The 24,212-nt window shown below is 34.3% G+C and overlaps 1 protein-coding gene across 3 annotated transcripts in view; it reads left to right on the top strand.

Moving 5' to 3' along the window:
• The window catches only part of DHX57 (DExH-box helicase 57), a 62,191-nt gene that overhangs the window by 8,264 nt on the left and 29,715 nt on the right, over positions 1 to 24,212 (top strand). For all 3 annotated transcript variants that reach the window (XM_051975133.1, XM_051975134.1, XM_051975135.1), the window contains exons 5-11: positions 679 to 861; positions 2,653 to 3,488; positions 5,031 to 5,209; positions 6,156 to 6,277; positions 7,642 to 7,837; positions 9,144 to 9,268; positions 20,967 to 21,100. In XM_051975133.1, the coding sequence (XP_051831093.1) occupies positions 679 to 861; positions 2,653 to 3,488; positions 5,031 to 5,209; positions 6,156 to 6,277; positions 7,642 to 7,837; positions 9,144 to 9,268; positions 20,967 to 21,100 (1,775 nt within the window). The remainder of the gene's footprint in view (positions 1 to 678; positions 862 to 2,652; positions 3,489 to 5,030; positions 5,210 to 6,155; positions 6,278 to 7,641; positions 7,838 to 9,143; positions 9,269 to 20,966; positions 21,101 to 24,212) is intronic.

Genomic DNA, 24,212 nt, shown 5'->3' with positions numbered 1-24,212 from the left:
GGAGTCAGAAATAGAACTTCAAGGGACTATGGCAGTTATCTAGTCTCCAGCCCCATGTTTCACAATAAACTGAGGCCCACAGAAGTAAAATGTCTTACAGTTACCCAGGTTGTAGAAAGCAGATCCTGAGAATCAAGCTTCTCATGCTTCAATGCATGACTTCAAATGCAATGGTCTTTCCACCATACCATCGTGTCTCCTGTAAATTAAAGATTTTCTTGACACCATAGGCTTTCACTATGTTGTTGGTTATTTTCCACATTTTTTAAATGGCATAAGACTCCCAACTTCAGATAGAGAAGTTGCTCATTTCAAATCCCAAGAATTAATGTATAGTTAATTATGGACAGCTCTTTTCCCTTCTTATTCAGCATCATATCTGTTCCAAATTAAAAAGAGGTAACTTGGGGAATGGGGGAGACAGAGAAGGATTTCAGTGGTTGTTAGAAGAAGGAAAAGGAATTGAGTGGGTGATAGCTAAGTTATCTGAGTCACACTAAAATGACTAGTCAATTAAGGTTTTCATTTTCATTTTATTTTTTTGGAGTAATCATAGTCTGAGTCCTTGAACTAAGTTGTTAGAAACTTGATTAATTCCGCTTTGAAATAAATTCAAATTATATTATTACTTCAGTAATTTTTTTTGTTTTTTGTTTGTGGTTTTTTTTTTTTTGTCAGAGGTGGTGCTTCTGGGGAAGAAGAAGAGTCTGATTATTGTGATGATGAATTGTACCATTCTACCAGTCCGAAGTCTTCCCTTGTTTGTGACTATCCCGTTGGAGAACATGCTAGCTCTGCATTTGTGAAGCCTCACATTCCTGAATTGGAGGTATCTCCATTTGCAATCCAGAAACTCTCCAGGTAAATTTTTGTGCTTGGATGCTGTCACACCTTGCTCCATTCATCTCTCTGGATATATATGGCTTCTCCTCTTCCTTTAATTCCTCATTCTCTCTTCCTTCCTCATTTTGTCCTTCCCTTACATATGCAAGTGGAGAGTCAGGAAGATTTAGATTCAGACCTGGTATTTAAGTCCTGGGGAAGTAAAAAGTAGCAAGGAATATGATATGGCAACTGAGAAAACACACACAAGCTTGGCCTGTGTTGAGAAACAGTATGAGGAAGGTCATGTCTGGAGTGTTGTCATGTCTGAATTCTAGGCAATGGTTTTTGTTTTTGCTTTTTTTTCCCCTAAGGAAGGACATTGACAAACCTGGGAAAGTGCAGAAAAGAATAACCAGAAAAGTATAGTTTAGACTATAAATTTCAATCTTTAAGCCAGAAAACATTAAGCCCTTATTTATGCCAGATGCTGTGGTAACACTTGGGATACAAGTATAAAGAATGAAACAATCTTACCTTCACTTGTATCTTATCATCTACTGGGGGAGATAAGAAATATAGCTACAACATTAATATGTGTATAAGGATAACTATTTACTATGAACTGCATAAATACAAAGTAATTACTGTGTAGTTTGGAAGGGAGGACAGTTCTACTTGACTCAAGTTTCTCCCCATTCCAATCTATTCTCTATTCAGCCGCTAAAGTTATTTTCCTAAAACACTCCAGTCATGTTACACACACACTTCTTCCTCTTCCCCCAACTCCAGTGAAATCTAGCTCTTCCAGAGTCAAATACAAAGCTCTTTGTTTGGCATTCAAAGTCCTTTGTAATCTGGCCTCCTCCTTCCTTTCTTTACAGTCTTTTACACCTTATTGCCTGCCACATATAGTATGCTTTTCAATGTAATTACCTCCTCATGGTTCCATGAACAAAACACACAAATTCTTAAATCTGGACATTTTCTTTGTCCTCCATGCCTGGAACATTCTCTCATCTTCATCTACTTACCTTCCATTAAAATCTTACCTTATACAGGAAACCTTTCCAGCCCTTTCAAATCCTAGTGTCTTCCCTTTGTTAATTTCCATTTTTCCTGTACATAGCTTATTTTTTTATGTATTGATGTGTTGTTGTCTCCCCCAGTATATTATAAGCTCCTTGAAGGCAGACTTTGCCTCTTTTTGTATCCTCAGCACTTAGCACAGTGACTAGAACATAATAGGTATTTAATAAATGTTTGTTGATTGATTGACTGACTGGTACTTGTCCTTCAAAGAGTGAGAAATTTTGTGAAGCAGAAGTCAGGAAGCTGTATATTCTAGGCATGGAGTGAAAGAGGGGCTGAGAAAAGATTTTCACTGGGGAGCTCTCTGTATCAGTGTAATTATGTTATTTTCCTCTTTATATCACAGTGGAATGATATGTCCACTCTGGACATATTCAGAAATTTGAAAACAGATAATTACTTAAAAGGAAAGAGGATAGAGGGGAGAGAACAAAACACCAGCTATGGACCAAATCCTTTGTTAAGCACTTTACAATTATCTCATTTGATCTTCACAACAACTCTGGGAGGGAGGTGCTGTCATCACCTCCATTCTACAAATTAGAAAACTGAGACAAATAAGTGAAATGACTTGGCCAGAATCACACAGCTAATAAGTCTCTGAGGCCCAGTGCTCTATGCACTAGAATGTCTTATGTTCCTAAAGTCCTAGCCTATCTTAATTATCAGTCAACTTCCTTTCTTCTAACTACAGATAAGAAAATCTCACTGATTCCAGATTGTTTTCTTTTTCTGTAGGTATGGCTTTAATACTGAATATTGCCAGGAAGCATTGAAATCCTGTGATGGTGATGTTGGGGCCTCTCTGGAACATTTGCTCTCTCAGTGTTTTTCAGAAAGATATGCAGAGAGGATGGAGATACCTGCAGCAGCATCCTGTGTCAGTCGAGAAGAGTGTATGGAACAAAGGCAAGAAGAAGCCTTTGCTCTTCGATCAATTTGTGGAGAAAAATTTGTAGAAAGAATTCAGAACCGAGTCTGGACAATTGGATTAGAGTTGGAGCACCTAACAAATAAACTCTGCAAATCCAAACAGAGGAAAAGTGCCAAAAATATACAGACTTCACGTGAAATCTGTCAATTCTATCTCCAAGGAAATTGTAGATTTGGATCAAAATGCAAATTCAGACATGAAAATCCTTCAAGACAACTTTCAAGGAAAGCAGAGAGATCCATAGATGATTCTCATCTTAGATCTAATGAAGATGGCTCTTTTTTATATGAACTTGAAATTAGATTTTCTGAAGGTAGCAAGTATCCCTTCCAAGCACCTCTGGTGGCATTTTATTCTACCAATGAAAATCTACCTCTGGCTTGTCGTTTACATATTTCTGAGTTTCTTTATGGGAAGGCCTTGACATTTGCTGAGACTGCTGAACCTGTAGTATATTCTTTGATAACCCTTTTGGAGGATGAAAAAGAAATTGTCGAATTATTAACAAATACCCATCATAAGTATAGTATTCCTCCAGTGAACTCATTGCCAATTTCTTCTGTGAACAGAACAAATTATGCTGCCAATCGTAAACCAATGATTCCAAATAGTTCCTTTGTTCCCAATCCTGTGCCAGAAGGTTTGTAAACTGTCAAAAGTATTACTTTTAGGGTATTAAGCAGAAAAAATCCATATTGAATTTAGAAGTTAGACATTCTATGGGCTGCTTCTCATATCTGTCCGTGATAATAGGCAAAGCATTTACTTTTTATGTCCATAAGAGCTGTCACAAGCAGAAAATGAAAGTGGTTCTGTTTCCTGCTGTACTTGGAAAGAAAACTTATTTGAAAGTTTCTAGTTTTTAAATGAGCTTTTTTTTTTTTGCTCCAAAGATCTATTTGATTTCATTATAGACAGGAAGTGAGCATGGGAGAATCTTACAATGTGTATGGGACACAACATATTGCAATAGAATCTTTAATGATAGATATTTTTTTGAATTGAATGCTTTTTTATACTCAGCAAAATTAGTGAGATCTTGTATTCTCTGAATATTTTAGTCATTTGAATATAAAATGGTTTGCTATAGACTATTTTAAGAAAGTTGTACTGTAGAGGTACAACACAATTGGCTGCTGATTAGATTATATGTGGTAGGAGAAAGTAAGGAATTGAGGATGAGGCTAAGGTTGTAAATCTAAGTAACTGGAAGGATTTGGGTGTCCTTGATGCAGGTAAGGAAATTCAAAAGGAGATTGCATTGGAAAGAAAAGGATAATGAGTTGTTTTGGATATGTCAAATTTCGGGTGCTTATGGGATATCCAATTTAAAATACCCAGTGGGTGATTGGAAGAAGAGTGGGCAGGATGGATAGATGTGAAAATCATTTGTTTGGAGATGCTCATTAAATCCAGGAGAGCTGACAAATTCATCAACTTAGATGAAATAGGAGACAAAAAAGGACTTCGATCTAAAGAGTGGCAAGAAGTGTGATATGGCAGCCAAGAAAACTCATGTATTCTGTCTTAGCTATGTTGAAAAGCATAGTGTCCAGGATAAGGAGGGTGAACATCCTATTATATACTCTGGTCACATCTGGAGTATTGTGTTCAAATCTGTGTACTATTTTTAGGAAAAACATTGATAAATCTGGAAGTATTCCAAGAATAGTAACCAGAAAAGTAAAGGGCCACATGAGGAACAGTAGAAAAGAGTGCTTTACTTTAGGTGGTCATGATAGCTGTTTTCAAGTATCTAATGAGCTGTCACATGGAAGTGACCTTAAATTTATTTTGTTTGTCCCCAGAGGAGATATAAAGAGACACAGGGCTGAATTTCCTAATAGTGCTGTCTAAAAGTAGAGTGCATTGCTTTTTAAGACAGTGAGTTTACTTTCACTGGAAGACTTCAAGAATCAAGAAGAAGCATAGTGTTTTCTGCAGCTCACTGCAAAATTTTCCTTATGTGAAATGAAACTTTCAGTCCTCTGTTCAAAAGGTTTTAGTGAAGTGAAAGCAAAAAGCATCTGATGGAATATACTTCCAAAATTTATCATTTATCACAACCCACCTCCTCCTTCTCCATTTTTATAAATGTAATCGTTTTATTACTCGGTATCCTTTTTCTTTGTCATTTTAACTTCATATTAGTTTCATGTTTTATTTTCTGTTTACTGTCTAGTGAAGAGAGAACTAGAACCTGATGAGGAGGAAGATGATGATGAAGTTCTTACACCAGTTTTTGTAGAGAATGAAAGCTATATCAACCTCAAGAAAAAGATTTCCAGGAGATGTGATTGGCAGGCTAAGTCTATATGTCCTGAAAATGCTAAAATTTGCAAGGAGTTTCACATAAAAAAGGTAGAGTATGGTAAAACAGTGTTGAGCCGTTTGTAACAGATAGGAGAAAAGGAAGCTCAGTATTCCCCTTCCCACATGCTTTTGTCACGTCGATCTATTTTAAGTTTTCTGTATGTCAGATTTTCTTCTGATTTTGAATATCAGCCCATAGGGTTGCATACTAACAAAATTCCAATCATTTTTAGAACCATGTGGTTTTAGTATAGTACAGATCAAGTGATGCTTTGAACAACATTTTTAGCCCTGAATTAGATACCTGCTAATAAACAGATTAATTTCTGAAGACATCCAAATAAAGGTAATTTAAATATCTGCCCTGATAAAGTTAGCTCTATCACCTTGGGCATGTTACTTCATTCTAGGCCCAAGTCGGTGTTTGTAAAATAAAGAAGTTGGGTTAGATAATCTCTTATATCCCTTTGAGCTCTAAAACTTGGTGATTTTACATTCTGAGGGAAAATGCTAATTTGTATATGGTAATACCAACATTCAGAATCAAAGTTGATTGTGGTCACTACAAATATCTAAGCAATCAAGCCTTTAAAAATTAGAATAGAACAACTCAGTTGCTCAGAGTTCACACACATATACAAGTGGGATATGCTGGAAATTATATGGTTTTATAAATTTTTTAGATGATAGAAAACTCTATTCCCAATTGTAATAGATAGTCAGTGACCCCATGACTGCTCAGTGCTGAGCTGGGTCTCCAAATGAAGTTCTTGTGTAAGAGCTGTTCTCATGTGAAGAAACTCAATGATCATAATTATTATTATTGCTTGAAATGGGTATTTTATGTGATAGAGAAACTATTACTGGGTAAAGCAGGAAAAGTGTTTAAACCCAAGGAGTGAGTTTCTCTTGTAGGTTTTTTTAAATGTCCTCAAGGCTTTGTGGGATAATGGTTGCACAACTTGATTGTCTTGATACCTTTGGATTATATTAGGCTTCCAGACAATACCAGTCAATTCTGCAAGAGAGACGATCACTCCCTGCTTGGGAAGAAAGAGAAACCATTCTTGATTTGCTGAGCAAGCACCAAGTGCTTGTTGTGAGTGGTATGACTGGGTAAGAGTGTGATGTATTCTTAATGGAGATTTAATCTAAATATTAGAATGTGGTATGGCCCCTGGTTAACCGAGACCAATTATCTACTAATAAAACATTTGTTTTTGTCAGAGTAGAACTGATTTTTGTGGTTGTAATTTTAACCATAGTTGGCTCTACATTGATTGGTGGTTTGTTTGTTTGTTTGTTTTTGGTGGGGGGAGGGGGTTTGCTATTTTTATTTACTTTCTGACAACTGCTTATGAATAGATAAAGGAAATGCCCACTTAACAAGTCTTTAAGAGTTCTTTAGGATAAGATTCCCCCAAGAGGACTCATATTTGAGTTTAAAGAATAATTTCAGAGTGTTTATTTTGAAAAGGAATTCATCTCTAGAATTTCCTGTGATTTTAACAAAGCCCAAGATTTGTCATTTGGGGCATAATATAAAATATTTTCCCATTTTCTCCTTTCTCTGGTGAAGAGGGAAATCTAATATAAACTTAATTTTGTATTGAGCAATTGCGAATTTAATTTTGTATTTTTTTAAAACACGGAAGCATATTTTATCAGGAGCCAGGATTATTTCTGTAGTTATAGTTTCTCCCATTCTGCCTGAAATCTAAGTAAATAAATATTAAGAGAGAAATATCCAGCATTTTATAGCTAAATATAATATTGTTATGTCAAAATATATGCTACACTTTATAGTCTCCAGTACATTTAGACATGAACTAATATTTTGTCCAAAAGTATAATTTTCAAAAACATCATATCTCTAAAAGAGAGGCATCTTCTAGGTATAGTAGACAAATTGCTGGACCTGGACTCAGGAAGGAGTGAGTTCAAATCTAGCCTCAAGCATTTACTAGTTATTTGACCTTGGGCAAATCATTTACCTCTCTCTATCTTAACTTCCTCATGGTAAAATGGGGGAAATAATGGCTCTCACTTTCCAGGGTTTTTATAAGGAACAAATGAAATATTTTTAAAATATTTTACAAATCTTAAAGTGCTATAAAAATACTCATTATGGTTACTTTTATTGTCATTGCTGTTATCATTGTTATCAAAATTCCCATTTTACAGACAAAGAAATAGTTGTTTTAGGCGATTGGCCTTTTCTTCTGTGGTCTTTTAAATTGAAGATACCTAATCTTTTGTTTAGCAGCTATAAATTAAAAAGTTGAAAGGTTATTTTTTCTTGTAAATAAGATGAAGCTATAAGGAATAGTATAACTGCTTTTATCTCTTTCCCATAATATATCATCATTTATTGATTTTTCTGAAAATAAAAAACTAGAAAAAACTATAGAAATTAAAGACTTTTTCATAAAAGTTTGCTTTGATTATGTGTATGTGTGTTGGGGGTCTTTTTGATGTAGATGTGGGAAAACTACTCAGATCCCTCAGTTTATTCTGGATGATACTCTGTATGGGCCTCCTGAGAAGGTAGCAAACATCATCTGTACCCAACCTCGACGAATCTCTGCTATTTCCGTAGCTGAACGTGTGGCTAAAGAGAGAGCCGAAAAAATAGGTTTTACTGTGGGATACCAGATCCGCTTAGAAAGCATCAAGGTTTGTAGCTTGCTCAATTATTTCTGTATTACAAGTATATTATTTATTACAATTATGAATATTATTATACTTTATATAATATTTTATAATTTATCATGTATTATAAATATATTATACCATTGTTATGTTTAAAGTGACTTTTGAGCTAAAGATTTGAAGAAAATTTGGATGATGAATCTTCAGGATAAATTCAGTAGGTGATCCTCAGAACAGAGAAATGTTTCTAGAGGAATTTTAAAGCAAGTCTTATTCAGGCAGATCTCTGTTTTTTCTTTGGAGGCTTTTAATCTTCATTGATAGAAATTACCAATTAGATTGTTTTAAAATTTAAATATTTTGCTTTTATTGAGTGATTTATTGACCTTATTCAAACAAGAAGCAATTTAATTCTGATTTCTATTTTTCAGACACAGTCATTTGTGTATTTTATAATACTTCCTGCTATTTTAGATTTGAAATTCACAGCTATTGATAGCAAGAGTACGAGTAAAATTTGGGTTTGAATTTACAGAATAAAATGATAGTGAATGCTAAATTTAGAAGGGACCTTCAAGTTCAATCATCTCAATTTACAAATAATATTTACCCTTAATATGAATTAATTTAATTTTACTTAAATTAATTAATATTTTTTTTAAGACTCATGGAATTTTTTCTCATAACTGTGTGCGACAAACCCACCAGCTCAAATAAATTAAGGAGATTTCTCAAGGCAAAAGCAGAAAGGAATTTTATTACAATTTTACAAGAAAGGGCATCTCCCTCCCCACAAGGATAATGAGAGACAAGTCCCAGTTAACAGACAAGAATTATATAGGGGCCTGGCCTAACATTCCCTATAGGCTGGATCTTGGCCCTGATTAGCCAGGACAAATGACTTCACATTCTAAGTCATAAATGAGGAAAAACTTTCAACCCACCCGCATCTTTAGGATAACTAAATTACCTTATATGGGAATTTCAATGCCAATGCGGCCCCACTTAGACCTCACAAAAAAAAAAAACCTGTCCCTGGGGCACAGCCGACCTTTTTACTCAGTCTTTAGAACACTGTCTTCATCTTTTGAGACAGCTTTCACAGTTCACTTCATCCATAACTTTGTGTTTAAATATTATTATTGACATTTTACAGGTGCCAAGTCCCAGAGACCTAATTCAGACTCTTGTGTCCTGCCCAGGACAGGATCCAGGTGTGCAAAATGCCAGTCCTGTGCTTTTTTCCTAATATGCTATAGTAGGGCTTTGGGTATGTGTGTTTATTTTTTTAGTTGACTAATTGTCTTATCCTTTGCTTTTTTATATTAAGTCCTCAGCTACCAGGTTGTTATACTGTACCACAGGAGTGCTGCTGAGAAGGCTAGAAGGAGACACAGCCCTACAGGGAGTCACCCACATTATTGTTGATGAAGTTCATGAGAGGACAGAAGAAAGGTAAGAGACACAATTGTATAGAATTAGGATATAGTTAAAAGTCACTTACTTGTAGGTCAGCTTCATAACACTGGTGATTATAGAATATGTATAGAAAATCCAGGTTGGAGGTTGTATTAAGACGTTGTATGTCATTTCTGTAGAACTAAAAATGCTAGATTTGGCAGCATCTAGTCTAGTGAAGGTCCATTCATAGTAAGTTATAATGGATGAAGTCATTATTATAATATAGAATTTGTCTATATATATAATATATATGTATATTTTTTTTATTATTATTTTTAAAAATCTACTTGGATATAATGTCATGCCTGCTACATTTCAATCTGCACCAGTCACTAGCTAGCTCTCTTAATCTCTCAATCATTTAAGAGTTAGTAGTTGTTCAGAAAGAAATTGAGCTATTATGTGATGTAGTTCAGGGTGTGAAATATGCTTCAGAGCTCTCTTAAAATAGTTGGAAAAGGAGAGAGGCACCAAAATAGAAGCTATATAATTTATCAGCAACCAAAACAGAGGTACCACAGCAGAATAGAGTGACAAGACTATTCTGACTTTGTGACAGGGATAATCTTGAACATATTCAGTTTCATAAGTATTTATTAAGTGCTTGCAGTATTCATGTGCTAAGGAGAGTTCATTGCTTCATGGATCCATGATTTCATCCCATAAGAGATATGGGAAGGATCATCAGCAGTATCAACTAGGCTAGTCCTCAATGATAGCCATCACTGGCATTGCAAGCCCTTAGGCATGGTAGATCCTGGGCAGAGCTTGTTTTCTGTTGCCACAGCTTTCAAGGACCCATGGTCAAAACAATTCTAAAACACTTATGATCGAAGATGCTATCTAAATCCAGAGAAAGAACTGATCGAGTCTGCAGATCAAAGCATGCTATTTTCACTTTTTTTGGTAGCTTTTTCACTTTTGTTCTGTATCTTCTTTCATAATATGACTAATATGGAAATATATTTTTCATGATTTTACATGTATAACCTATATCAGATTGCTTGCTTTCTTGGGGAGGGGAGAAGGAATGGAGGAAGGGAGAAAAATTTGAAATTCAGAATCTTCCAAAAAGTGAATGTTAAAAATTGTCTTTATATGTAATTGGGGGGAAAAAAAGTACTATTAAATCATTTCAAATCTGGCCTCAGATACTAAACCTCCAGCCATGTGACCCTAGGCAAGTTACTTAACCCCAGTTGCCTCAGGGGAAAAAAAGTTTATGTTGGCAGCTATATGGAATGAAGAGAGGAGAAATTGGAGGAAAGAGGATAAATTAGAAAAGCTAATAGAATAATCTAGATGAGAGATGATGGGACTATGACATAAGGTAATAACTGTGCAAGTAGAAATAAGGAGATGAACAAGAGATTTCATAGAGGTAGAATAGGCAGAACTTAGCAACTGATTGGATATGAGGATTGAGAGAAAGGAGAAAAATCTAGGATAACTCCAAGTTAGGAAATGAGTGATTGGGAGAATGGATATTTTATTTTATTTTATTTATTTTTTAAATAATGGCTTTTTATTTTCAAAATACATGCAAAGATAATTTTCAACATTCACCCTAGCAAAACTTTGTGTTCCAAATTTTTCCCTCCTTTCTCCCACCCTCTCTCTTAGACAGCAAGTAATTCAATATATGTTAAACTTGTGCAATCCTTCTAGACATATTTACACATTTGTGGTGTTCTTCTTCTTTAAAATAATGGTTCTCTCTGGAGGAGAGCAGGTTTCTCAGGGAGGTTTTCTGAAGGCAGCCTTAGTTTCAGTTAAAGTAATAATCACCCAAAATGCAGCCAGGTGATAAAATGCAAATGTTTATTTTCTCCTTCCAAAATAGCCCTGTTATTTTTTCTTAGTGGCCTGTCTTTCTGCTTGGTTCCAAGAGCTCCCTCCGAATGTCTCCAAATCCAAAAGTTTGTCCTTCAGCCTCCAGCCAGCCAAGTGGAAAATAGAATGAATCTCTGTTGCCTCTGAGAGAGGGCTTCTGGATGAACTCACTTGATGCTCCCCTCTCAGTGTAATTCAGCTGAACTCCCTTGACTGGCTCTCTGACACTCTATTTATGCTCTTTCTCTGAGAGAGGGATTGTGGGATAGGGGAGAGTTGGATTATGGGTTTCCTCTCAGAGTGCTCTCTGGCCCTAAGAGCTTCAAGGGAGATGTGAATTCACAAAGTTACATAATTAACTTTGTGAATCTCCCATACTTGTGAATTCCAATGAGTACTTAAATACTTCTTGCTTATATGAGCTCTTTAAAGGTGTGAACACAAGCATTATTGTCTATCAGTTCTACTTAGTACCTTGTTTCTTCTGACCCATAACATCTCCTTGTAAGATCAGATCAGTCATACTGAACCATGGTAAATTAGATAATTATTGTCTCTATCAACTCTAGTGACTTTACACTTTGTAAAGATTCTAACACACATTAACCATTCTGCACAAGAAAAATCAGATCAAAAAGGGGGGGAAATTTTTAAATGAAAAAGAAAACCATACGCAAGCAAACAACAAGAACAAAATCGAAAATACTTTGCTATAACCATTCCCAATAAGATCAGAAGTGAAACAAGGTTCCCACTATCACCACTACTATTTAATATTGCATTAGAAATGCTAGTGTTGGCAATAAGAGCTGAGAAAGAGATTAAAGGAATTAGAGTAGGTAATGAAGAAACCAAACTATCACTCTTTGCTGATGATATTATGGTATACTTAGAGAACCCCAGAGATTCTACTAAAAAGCTATTAGAAATAATCCACACCTTTAGCAAAATTGCAGGATACAAAATAGATCCACATAAGTCATCAGCATCCTTATATATCACTAACAAAATCCAACAGTTAGAGTTACAAAGAGAAATTCCATTTAAAGTTACTACTGACAGTATAAAATATTTAGGAATCCATCTGCCAAGGGAAAATCAGAAACTTTATGAGCAAAACTACAAAACTCTTTCCACACAAATAAAGTTAGATCTAACCAATTGGAAAAATATTAAATGCTCTTGGATTGGGCAAGCAAATATAATAAAGATGACAATACTACTTAAACTAATCTATTTATTTAGTGCTATACCAATCAGACTCCCAAAAAACTATTTTAATGACCTAGAAAAATAACAACAAAGTTCATATGGAAAAACAAAAGGTCAAGAATTTCAAAGGAATTAATGAAAAAAAATTCAAATGAAGGTGGCCTAGTTGTACCAGATCTAAAATTGTATTATAAAGCAGCCGTTACCAAAACCATTTGGTATTGGCTAAGTAATAAACCAGTTGATCAATGGAATAGGTTAGGTTCAAAGGACAAAACAGCCAATAACTTTAATAATCTAGTGTTTGACAAATCCAAAGACCCCAGCTTTTGGGATAAGAACTTACTGTTTGACAAAAATTGCTGGGAAAATTGGAAATTAGTATGGCAGAAACTAGGCATTGACCCACACTTAACATGGTTAAGATAAGGTCAAAATGGGTTCATAACCTAGGCATAAAAAATGAGATTATAAATAAATTGGAAGAGCATAGGATAATTTACCTCTCATACTTGTGGAAGAGGAAGGAATTCGTGACCAAAGAAGAAGTAGAGATCATTATTGATCACAAAATAGAAAATTTTGATTTTATCAAATTAAAAAGCCTTTGTACAAACAAAACTAATGCAAACAAGATTAGAAGGGAAGCAATAAACTGGGAAAACATTTTTACAGTTAAAGTTCTGATAAAGGCCTCATTTCCAAAATATGTAGAGAATTGACTCTAATTTATAAGAAATCAAGCCATTCTCCAATTGATAAATGGTCAAAGGATATGAACAGACAATTCTCAGATGAAGAAATTGAAACTATTTCTAGCCATAAAAAAAATCCTCCAAGTCATTATTAATCAGAGAAATGCAAATTAAGACAACTCTGAGATACCACTACACACCTGTCAGATTGGCTAGAATGACAGGGAAAGATAAGGTGGAATGTTGGAGAGGATGTGGGAAAACAGGGACACTGATACATTGTTGGTGGAATTGTGAACACATCCAGCCATTCTGGAGAGCAATTTGGAACTATGCTCAAAAAGTTATCAAACTATACATACCCTTTGACCCAGCAGTGTTACTACTGGGCTTACATCCCAAAGAGATTTAAAAAAGGGTAAGAGACCTGTATGTGCAAGGATGTTTGTGGCAGCCCTCTTTGTAGTGACCAGACACTGGAGTGGATGCCCATCAATTGGAAAATGGCTGAATAAATTGTGGTATATGAATATTATTGTTCTGCAAGAAATGACCAACAGGATGATTTCAGAAAGGCCTGGAGAGACTTAACATGAACTGATGCTGAGTGAAATGAGCAGGACCAGGAGATCATTATTTACTTCAACAACAATATTATATGATGATCAATTCTGAAGAGGACGTGGCCCTCTTCAACAATGAGATGAACCAAATCAGTTCCAATAGAGCAGTAATGAACTGAACCAGCTACACCCAGGGAAAGAACTCTGGGAGATGACTATGAACCACTACATAGAATTCCCAATCTCTCTATTTTTGTCCTCCTGTATTTTTTATTTCCTTCACAGGCTAATTGTACACCACTTCAAAGTCTGACTCTTTTTATACAGCAAAATAACTGTTTGGACATGTATGTATATATGTATGTATATATGTATGTATATATATATATATATTGTATTTAACTTATACTTTAACATATTTAACATGTGTTGGTCAGCCTGCCATCTGGGGAAAGGGGTGGGGGGAAGGAGGGAAAAAGTTGGAACAGAAGGATTTGCAACCGTCAATGCTGAAAAATTACCTATGCATATATTGGTAAATAAAAAGCTATTTAAAACAAAAAAAAAGAAAAGAAAATACTTTGCTGTAATACAGCCCTTTAGTCCTCTGTCTGGATGCAGATTGCTCTCTCCATCCGAAATCTATTGAAATTGGCCTGAATCACCTCATTGTTGAAAAGAGCCAGGCCCATCAGAGTTAATCATCACATAATTTTGTTGCTGTGTAAAATGTTCTCTTAATTCTACTCACTTTACTTAGCATCACTTCTTGTAAGTCTCTCTAGGCCTCTCTCAAATCCTGCTGATAGTTTCTTATAGAAAAATAATATTCGATAACATTCCTCACTTATTCAGCCATTTTCCAACTGATGAGCATCCACTCAGTTTCCAGTTCTTTGCCACTATAAAAAAGACTGTTACAAACATTTTTATATATGTGGGTCCTTTTCCCTTTTTTATGATGCATTTGGGATACAGGCCCTCTCTGGAGGGCTCTCTGCAGAAGAGGCAGATTTAGAATGGAAAGGTAATCAATTCTGTTTTGGACCTATTGACTTTTAAGATATCAGTAGGGCATCCAGTTAAGAATATGTCCATCAGATAATTGGCAATTTAGAATTGAAGTTCAGTGGAGAGATTAAGATTGGATTTACAGGTTTGGAATTCACCTGCTTTGAGATGCTAATTAAGCCCACAGGAGTTAGTGATATCTTCAAGGGAGAAATTTAAAGAGAGAAGAAGACCCACAAAACCTTGAAGGGTACTCATGATTATAAGGCAAAAAATGGAACATGGTCCAGCAAAGAAGATTGAAAAGAAGTGGTCAAGCAGTCTAGATGACAATCAGGAGAACCAGTCATAGAAACCAAACAGAATATAACCAGGAGGAAGAGAGGGTGCAGAAGGCTGAGGACAAAGAAGCAGCGTACATTCAATCAGTTGCTGAATCCTGTTGTTTCTGCCTCTACAACATCACTCATATCTCACCCCTTTTCTCCACTTTTACTTTAGACCTGGAGAAGTAAATGGGAGCTGAATTGTAGAGGGCTTCAACTGCCAGGCTGAGGAGTTTATCTTTTATTCTAGAAACTGATTGTATCTGAATACAGATTGAATCATACTCTTTTTTTTAACTTTATTTTTTGAAAGCTTTTTTTGAATTTTTTGAAAGCTTCTTTGCTGCCCCTTAGCATAGGATGAGAGATCTATGTTTTCTTTCACAACATGACTTTTAGGGAAATATTTTTATGTAACTTCACATGTGATTTCTTAATGGCTGAGGGTGAGAATTAGGAAGAGAATCTGGAACTCAAAAAGTTTTTAAAAAGTAAAAAATTGTTTTAAATATAACTGGGAAAATATTAAGTAAATTAATAAGAAATCATCTTTTATTCTAGAAGCTATAGGAAACCATGAAGGATACTGCTTCTTCTCTAGTTCATCTCTTGCTTTGACTATTTCAATGTCCGTCTGACTGGTTTTTCTGTTTCCTGTATTTCCCCTCTCCAATCTATCCTCTGTCTGTCTGCTTAATTGATAGTCCTGCAACACAGAAGTGGTTATGCCATCTCTGTACTTGCTTCTAGAATAAAATATAAACATCTCAAAGTAGCACTTAAAGCCCTCTATACTTTGCTTCTCATCTCTCTAAATCTAATTCATATTATTTCTTTGCATGACCTCCCTATTGTGGTCAGATTGGTTTTTGAACTGTCACTGTTTGTACATCCTTGTGACTTCCTGTGAGTTATCCTTGCCACGCCTTCCTTGCTGCCCCTTAGCATTTTTAAGCATTTTTTGTTTCATTGAATTTTATTTTATTTTCAGTTCTGAATTTTCTCTCTTCCTCCTTTTCCTCCCCCACTCACTGAGAAAAACCAAAACACATTGCTAGCATATATCATGCAAAAGAAATCCCCATTTTAGGCATATCAAAAAAAGAGAGAAAAGAAAAAACATGCTTCAGGCTGTACTCTTGAGTCTTATCATGTCTTCATCTAGAGGTATGCTTCATCATAAGTACTTTCAAATTGTGGTTGGTTATCATGTTGATCAGAATACTAGTCTTTCAAAGTTGATTATCTCTACAATATTGTTGTTACTATATAAATTGTTCTCTTGGTTCTGCTTACCTTGCCATCAATTCATACAAATCTTCCCAGGCTTTTTTGTAACTACCATGCCTTTTATTATTCCATCACATTCATAGCATAATTTGTTTAGCTGTTCCCCATTTGACATGCATGCTCTCAGTTTCTAATGCTTTACTCCCACACACATAAAAAAAAGAGTTGCTACAAATATTTTTGTACATATGGGTCCTTCTCTTTCTTTGATTTCTTTGAGGTACAGACATAGTATAGTTATCATTGGCCAAAGGTTTATGCAGTTTAGTAACTTTGGGGGATATTATTGTACAGGGTCCTTCAAAAATAGGAGTAGATAAGGTCAGGGAGAACATCTCCCTATGGAAAGGCAGAGATGGGCTGTTGTGTATGAGGACTATACAGCAGAATAACTCAGGTATCATTAGACTGAAAAGGTAGATTGTGGCTAAGTTGAGAACTTTAAACACCAAATAAAGAGATCTGTACCTACAGCTTCTCATTTGATCTAAACGGAGACAGAAAGGAGTACACTTTCTTTGGAACCTATACAAAAATTGACCATATGTTAGGACATAAAAACCTCAAACTCAAATGCAATAAGGCAGAAATAGTGAATGCATCCTTTTCAGACCACGATGCAATGAAAATTACATTCAATAAAAAGCCAGGGGAAAATAGACCAAAAAATAATTGGAAACTAAATAATTCCATACTAAAGAATGATTGGGTAAAACAGCAAATCATAGACATAATTAATAACTTCACCCAAGAAAATGACAATAATGAGATGTCATACCAAAATGTGTGGAATGCAACCAAAGCAGTAATAAGGGGAAATGTTATATCTGTAGAGGCTTACTTGCATAAAATAGAGAAAGATAAGGTCAATGAATTGGGCTTACAACTAAATGCTAGAAAAGGAAGAAATTAAAAACCCCCAGTCAAATACTAAACTTGAAATTCTAAAAATAAAAGAAGAGATTTATAAAATTGAAAGTAAAAAAAACTATTGAATTAATTAATAAAACTAAGAGTTGGTTCTATGAAAAAACCAACAAAATAGATAAACCCTTAGTAAATCTGATTAAAAAAAGGAAAGAGGAAAATCAAATTGTTAGTCTTAAAAATGAAAAGGGAGAACTCAACACTAATGAAGAAGAAATTAGAGCAATAATTAGGAGTTACTTTGACCAACTTTATGCCAATAGATTCAATAACTTAAATGAAATGGAAGAATACCTTCAAAAATATAGCTTGCCCAGATTAACAGAGGGAGAAGTAAATTGGTTAAACAGTCCCATCTTAGAAAAAGAAATAGAACAAGCTATTAACCAACTCCCTACGAAAAAATCCCCAGGACCAGATGGATTTACATGTGAATTCTACCAAACATTTAAAGAACAGTTAACTCCAATGCTATATAAACTATTTGAAAAAATAGGGATTGAAGGAGACCTACCAAATTCCTTTTATGATGCAGACATGGTACTGATACCTAAACCGGGTGGGTTGAAAACAGAGAAAGAAAATTATAGATCAATTTCCCTAATGAATATTGATGCTAAAAATCTTATATAAAATATCATCAAAAAGATTACAGAAAATCATCCCTAGGATAATACACCATGACCAAGTAGGATTTATACCAGGAATGCAAGGTTGGTTCAATATTAGGAAAACAGCATAATTGACTATATCAATAACCAAATTAATAAAAACCATATGATCATCTCAATAGATGCAGAAAAAGCATTTGATAAAATCCAACATCCATTCCTAATAAAAATAGTTGAGACTATAGGAATAAATGGATTTTTCCTTAAAATTAGGAGCATATATTTAAAACTGTCAGTAAGCATTATATATAATGGGGATAAACTGGAACCATTCCCAGTAAGATCAGAAGTGAAACAAGGTTGCCCACTATCACCATTATTATTTAATATTGTATTAGAAATGCTAGCCTTAGCAATAAGAGTTGAGAAAGAGATTAAAGGAATTAGAGTAGGTAATGAGGAAACCAAATTATCACTCTGCAGATGATATGATGGTATACTTAGAGAACCCCAGAAGTTCTATTAAAAAGCTATTAGAAATAAATCCACATAAATCCTCAGCATTTTTATACATCATCAACAAAATCCAACAGCAAGAGATATAAAGAGAAATTCCATTCAAAATAACTGTCAGTAACATAAAATATTTGAGAATCTGTCTACCAAAGAAAAGTCAGGAATTTCATGAGCAAAATTACAAAACACTCTCCACACAAATAAAGTCAGATTTAAATAATTGGAAAAATATTAAGTGCTCTTGGATAGGCCGAGCAAATATAATAAAAATGACAATAGTCCCTAAACTAATCTATTTATTTAGTGCTATACCAATCAGATTGCCAAGAAACTATTTTAATGACCTAGAAAAAATAACAACAAAATTCATATGGAGGAACAAAAGGTCAAGAATTTCAAGGGAACTAATGAAAAAAAATCAAATGAAGGTGGCCTAGTTGTATCTGATCTAACAGATTAGTTGATCAGTGGAATAGATTAGGTTCACAGGACAAAATAGTCAATAACTATAGCAATCTAGTGTTTGACAAACCCAAAGATCCCAATTTTGGTGATAAGAATTCACTATTTGATAAAAACTGCTGAGAAAACTGGAAATTAGTATGACAGAAATTAGACATGGATCCATACTTATTAACACCATATACCAAGATAAGATCAAAATGGATCCATGATTTAGGCATAAAGAATGAGATTATAAATAAATTAAAGGAACATAGGATAGTTTATCTCCCAGACTTGTGGAGGAGGAAGGAATTTGTGACCAAAGAAGAAGTAGAGATCATTATTGATCACAAAATAGAAAATTTTGATTATATCAAATTAAAAGGCCTTTGTACAAACAAAACTAATGTAAACAAGATTAGAAGGGAAGCAACAAACTGGGAAAACATTTTTACAGTTAAAGGTTCTGATAAAGGCCTCATTTCCAAACTTTATAGAGAATTGACTCTAATTTATAAGAAATCAAGCCATTCTCCAATTGATAAATGGTCAAAGGATATGAACAGACAATTTTCAGATGATGAAATTGAAACTATTTCTACACATATGAAAGGGTGTTCCAAATCACTGTTGATCAGAGAAATGCAAATTAAGACAACTCTGAGATACCACTACACACCTGCCAGATTGGCTAAGATGACAGGAAAAAAATAATGATGAATGTTGAAGGGGATTCAGGAAAACTGGGACACTGATGCATTGTTGGTGGAGTTGTGAACGTATCCAACCATTCTGTAGAACAATCTGGAATCATGCCCAAAAAGTTATCAAACTGTGCATACCCTTTGACCCTGCAGTGTTACTACTGGGCTTACATCCCAAAGAGATTTTAAAAAAGGGAAAGAGACCTGTATGTGCACGAATGTTTGTGGCAGCCTTTTTTGTAGTGGCAAGAAACTGGAAACTGAGTGGATGCCCATCAATTGGAGCATGGTTGGGTAAATTGTGGTATGTGAATATTATAGAATATTATTGTTCTGTAAGAAATGACCAGCAGGATGAAATAGAGAGGCTTGGAAAAACTTATGAACTGATGCTGAATGAAATGAGCAGAAACAGGAGATCATTATATACTTCAGCAACAATACTGTATGAGCTTGTATTTTGATGGAAGTAGATATTTTCGACAAAGAGAAGATCTAATTCAGTCCCAGTTGATCAATGATGGACAGAACTAGCTACACCCAGAGAAGGAACACTGGGAAATGAATGTGGACTACTTGCATTTTTGTTTTCCTTCCCAGGTTATTTTTACCTTCTGAATCCAATTCTTTCTTTGCAATGAGAATTGTATGGTTCTGCACACATATATTGTATCTAGGATATACTATAACATATTTAACATGTATAAGACTGCTTGCCATTTAGGGGAGGTGATGGAGGGAGGGAAGGGAGAAGTCAGAACAGAAGTGAGTGTAAGGGATAATGTTGTAAAAAAAAATTACCCATGCATATATTCTATCAATAAAAAGTTATTTTAAAAAAGGAAGAAATATGCCATCTAAGGAATTAAAGGAAAAAATTGTTTAAAAAAAATACTACTAAATAGTAATAGAGACTACAGAACCTTATGATTTAATTAAAGTGAGAAGATTCTCACATATAAAAGAAGAAGAAATCATTCAAGAGTTTAATAGAGACTTTAAATATTATAGTCATAAGAAAAGGACATCAGTGAAGGCTGGTCTAGTCAGGGAAGGCTTCTCTGAAAAGGTAGCATTTGAACAGGACCTTGAAAGAAAAAAAGAATTTGAACAGAGAAAGGAGAATGTTAATGGCAGGCCTGTATTGGTAAATGTCTTAACTGGATTTCTGAAAAAAATCACAAAACTTCTGTATTAATATTTTTTCCATCACCACCTTAGGTCTATGAACTCAATAAAATGCTAAGTCAAGCAAAATAATAATAATAATAATAAAATGTGGGAAACAAATTCCAAGATTGCCATTTAAAAAATCATCAAACCACCTTTGCCACATGTAACTTATTTAGATTCATTTGTGCATTTGCATTATATAGTTTGAATTTGTAAAGGTTATGGGAAATAAAGATGATGAAAAGGGAAAAGTGAGTAAGAGAACAAATGCCTATTGGGAAGTCTTCTTACATTTCAAAATAGTAGTAATGAATAAAAAAAGGGGAAAAGTCTGAATGGAACAAATATTTAACTTTGAATTTGGTTGGTGTTTTTTCTTCCCATTAGTGATTTCTTGCTGCTAGTTTTGAAGGATGTTATGTTGCAGAATCGAGATCTTCGTATTGTTCTGATGAGTGCCACTTTGAATGCTGAGCTTTTCTCAGAATACTTTAATTCTTGCCCAATTATTAATATACCAGGTGAGAAAAAATGTATTTTTAAATTTTGTATTATTATCCATGCTAAATACATATAAAATATTTTAATATTGTGCCTCAGTTAAGGAATGTATTGATAACATAATCACTTTTTATCCAGAAAAAAGTATTTATCAGCCTATAGGTATTTTATGAATCAAACTATAGGCATTTTATGAAACTGATGTCAGTAACATTATCCTTCATTTAGAAATTTTTTGTTGCCTCTATGATTTAAACTCTGTTATTTATTTACGTTCTTGGTTATTTAAAATATTAATATTTAATCTGCAACCTGAAAAAGTTTTATCATAGCAGGATTTTAGAAAGAAGCTATCTGTTGTTATAATATGTGCTTTAATTATAAAGATCACCAAATTTAGTAAATTAAATTGTGTTGTTAGACTACTTTTTAGGTATGTTGGTGTTCATTTGTTTCTGATTGCTTAGCATCTCTGGGTTTTAACTTTTCTGTAAATTTTTTATAAAGAAATGGTCTGAAAGAATTGATTGGTAAATTATTAATAGTATTTAACTGGTCAAAGTAGGTATTGGTCATGAATTAGGAAAAAGATAATACTATAAACTTGATTCTAATTAGTTATAGATCCTTAGTTAGAAAAATAGTTATGGAAAATTAGCTGACAGAAATTCTTTAAGTCTATAAGGTTTAAAAAATGAGTAAGATGGCCAAATTGTAATTTTCCTACTTACAAAGGCTACTTTCCAGCTAATTCCCTTCTGTGATCATTATTGAAAAGCATTTTTTAAAAATAGTGATATAATAGAATTATTTAGTGGAACTTTATTTCAGAATTTAAAGATCCTATACTTCTTAGTTTTAATTTTTACTAAAAACTTAGTGGTGAACATCATTAAACTTGATTAAACTTGCTGCTGATGATTCACTATTTAATTGATTTATAATGCAGAGGTGCCTTAAACCTTTCTCCAAGGCTATTTACATTCACTTTTCCTTTTGTGTGCCCATAGTTTAATCTTTGTTCTATTTTTTTCTTTTCTGCTATGTGCCAATTTAAAAAACCTCTTTCCAGATTTCTTTGCATTCTTCATATCAATTGTATCATGTAGATTTCTTTTATGATTTTTTAAAATATAGCTCCAGAACATCAGGCCTCTTGGATTTCAGATGGAGTTATTTGATTATACTAATAACAAATCTCAACTCAAGCCTCATTGTTTGGGTTTGATGGCTCAGTGAGTGTAAAAAGCCATTGCTTCTGTTCTAGTTAGAAACTGAGGGTTTTCCCCTCTTGGATTGATTCTTTTGTGAAGGCAAACTAGGCCACCTTTTGCCTCAATTCTTACATTAACCTTAATCACTGAATGGACATTTCTTCATTCAAACTGAGACCTGAGAAAGACTTTAGCTCAAAAAGACCAAGATCTGTCATTGCATCTGGGACCATCACCAGATCCTGACCTATGTCTTGCAGTACTCAGGTGACTGGAGGACAGAAGTGAGGCTGATAACTTTGCACAGCTCTGCCTCACTTAACTCCACTTCACTTGCATGTCACAGCATCACCTTCCTGATGTCATTTGTCCACTTCAAAAACAAAATAAGATGAACAGTAAAACCAGTTTTATATTGGTCAACAGTTTTACTATCTATTATTGTAACACAATTTAACATTTGCAAATCTTTGAATAGATAGCTTTTTAAATTTGTTATTTGATGTTACCTTTAGATGATAGTGACCAAAGTGGAATTGTTGAGTCAAAAAAATAGATATTTTTCCTTTACTTAATATTACCAGACTATTCTCAAAAAGATTTCTGCAAGTTTACAATTATTAGCAATGAATGAGTGTTTCACTAACAATTATCTAGAAAACTTTGATTCTTTAGTCACTACTAATTTATGAACACATTCTTTTTTTTATTATAGCTTTTTATTTACAAAATATATGCATGGGTAATTTTTCAGCATTGACAATTGCAAAACCTTTTGTTACAATTTTTCCCTTCCTTTCTCCCACCCCCTCCCCTAGATGGCAGGTTGACCAATACATGTTATATATGTTTTTTTTTTAAATTTTATTTAATAATAACTTTATATTGACAGAATCCATGCCAGGGTAATTTTTTTACAACATTATCCCTTGCACTCACTTCTGTTCTGATTTTTCCCCTCCCTCCCTCCACTCCCTCCCCTAGATGGCAAGCAGTCCTATATATGTTAGATATGTTGCAGTATATCCTAGATACAATATATGTTTGCAGAACTGAACAGTTCTCTTGTTACACAGGGAGAATTGGATTCAGAAGGTAAAAATAACCCGGGAAGAAAAACAAAAATGCAAATAGTTCACATTCGTTTCCCAGTGTTCTTTCTTTGGGTGTAGCTACTTCTGTCCATCATTTATCAATTGAAACTGAGTTAGGTCTCTTTGTCAAAGAAATCCACTTCCATCAGAATACATCCTCATACAATATCGTTGTCGAAGTGTATAATGATCTCCTGGTTCTGCTCATTTCACTTAGCATCAGTTCATGTAAGTCTCTCCAAGCCTCTCTGTATTCCTCCTGCTGGTCATTTCTTACAGAACAATAATGTTCCATAACATTCATATACCACAATTTACCCAGCCATTCTCCAATTTATGGGCATCCATTCAATTTCCAGTTTCTAGCCACTATAAACAGAGCTGTCACAAACATTTTGGCACATACAGGTCCCTTTCCCTTCTTTAGTATCTCTTTGGAATATAAGCCCAGTAGTAGCACTGCTGCATCAAAGGGTATGCACAGTTTGATAACTTTTTGGGCATAATTCCAGATTGCTCTCCAGAATGGTTGGATTCGTTCACAACTCCACCATACATGTTATATATGTTAAAGTATATGTTAAGTACAATATATGTATACATGTCCATACAGTTATTTTGTTGTACAAAGAGAATCGGACTTTGAAATAGTGTACAATTAACCTGTGAAGGAAATAAAAAATGCAGGCAGACAAAAATAGAGGGATTGGGAATTCTATGTAGTTGTTCATATTCATTTCCCACAGTTCTTTCTCTGGGTGTAGCTGATTCAATTCATTACTGCTCTATTCGAATTGATTTGGTTCATCTCATTGTTGAAGAGA

The sequence above is a fragment of the Antechinus flavipes genome, chromosome 2, assembly GCF_016432865.1.
Source record: "Antechinus flavipes isolate AdamAnt ecotype Samford, QLD, Australia chromosome 2, AdamAnt_v2, whole genome shotgun sequence".
NCBI classification, from domain to species: Eukaryota; Metazoa; Chordata; class Mammalia; order Dasyuromorphia; family Dasyuridae; genus Antechinus; species Antechinus flavipes.
Note: the sequence above shows the minus strand (reverse complement) of the source record. Positions and strands in the feature narration are given on the sequence as shown.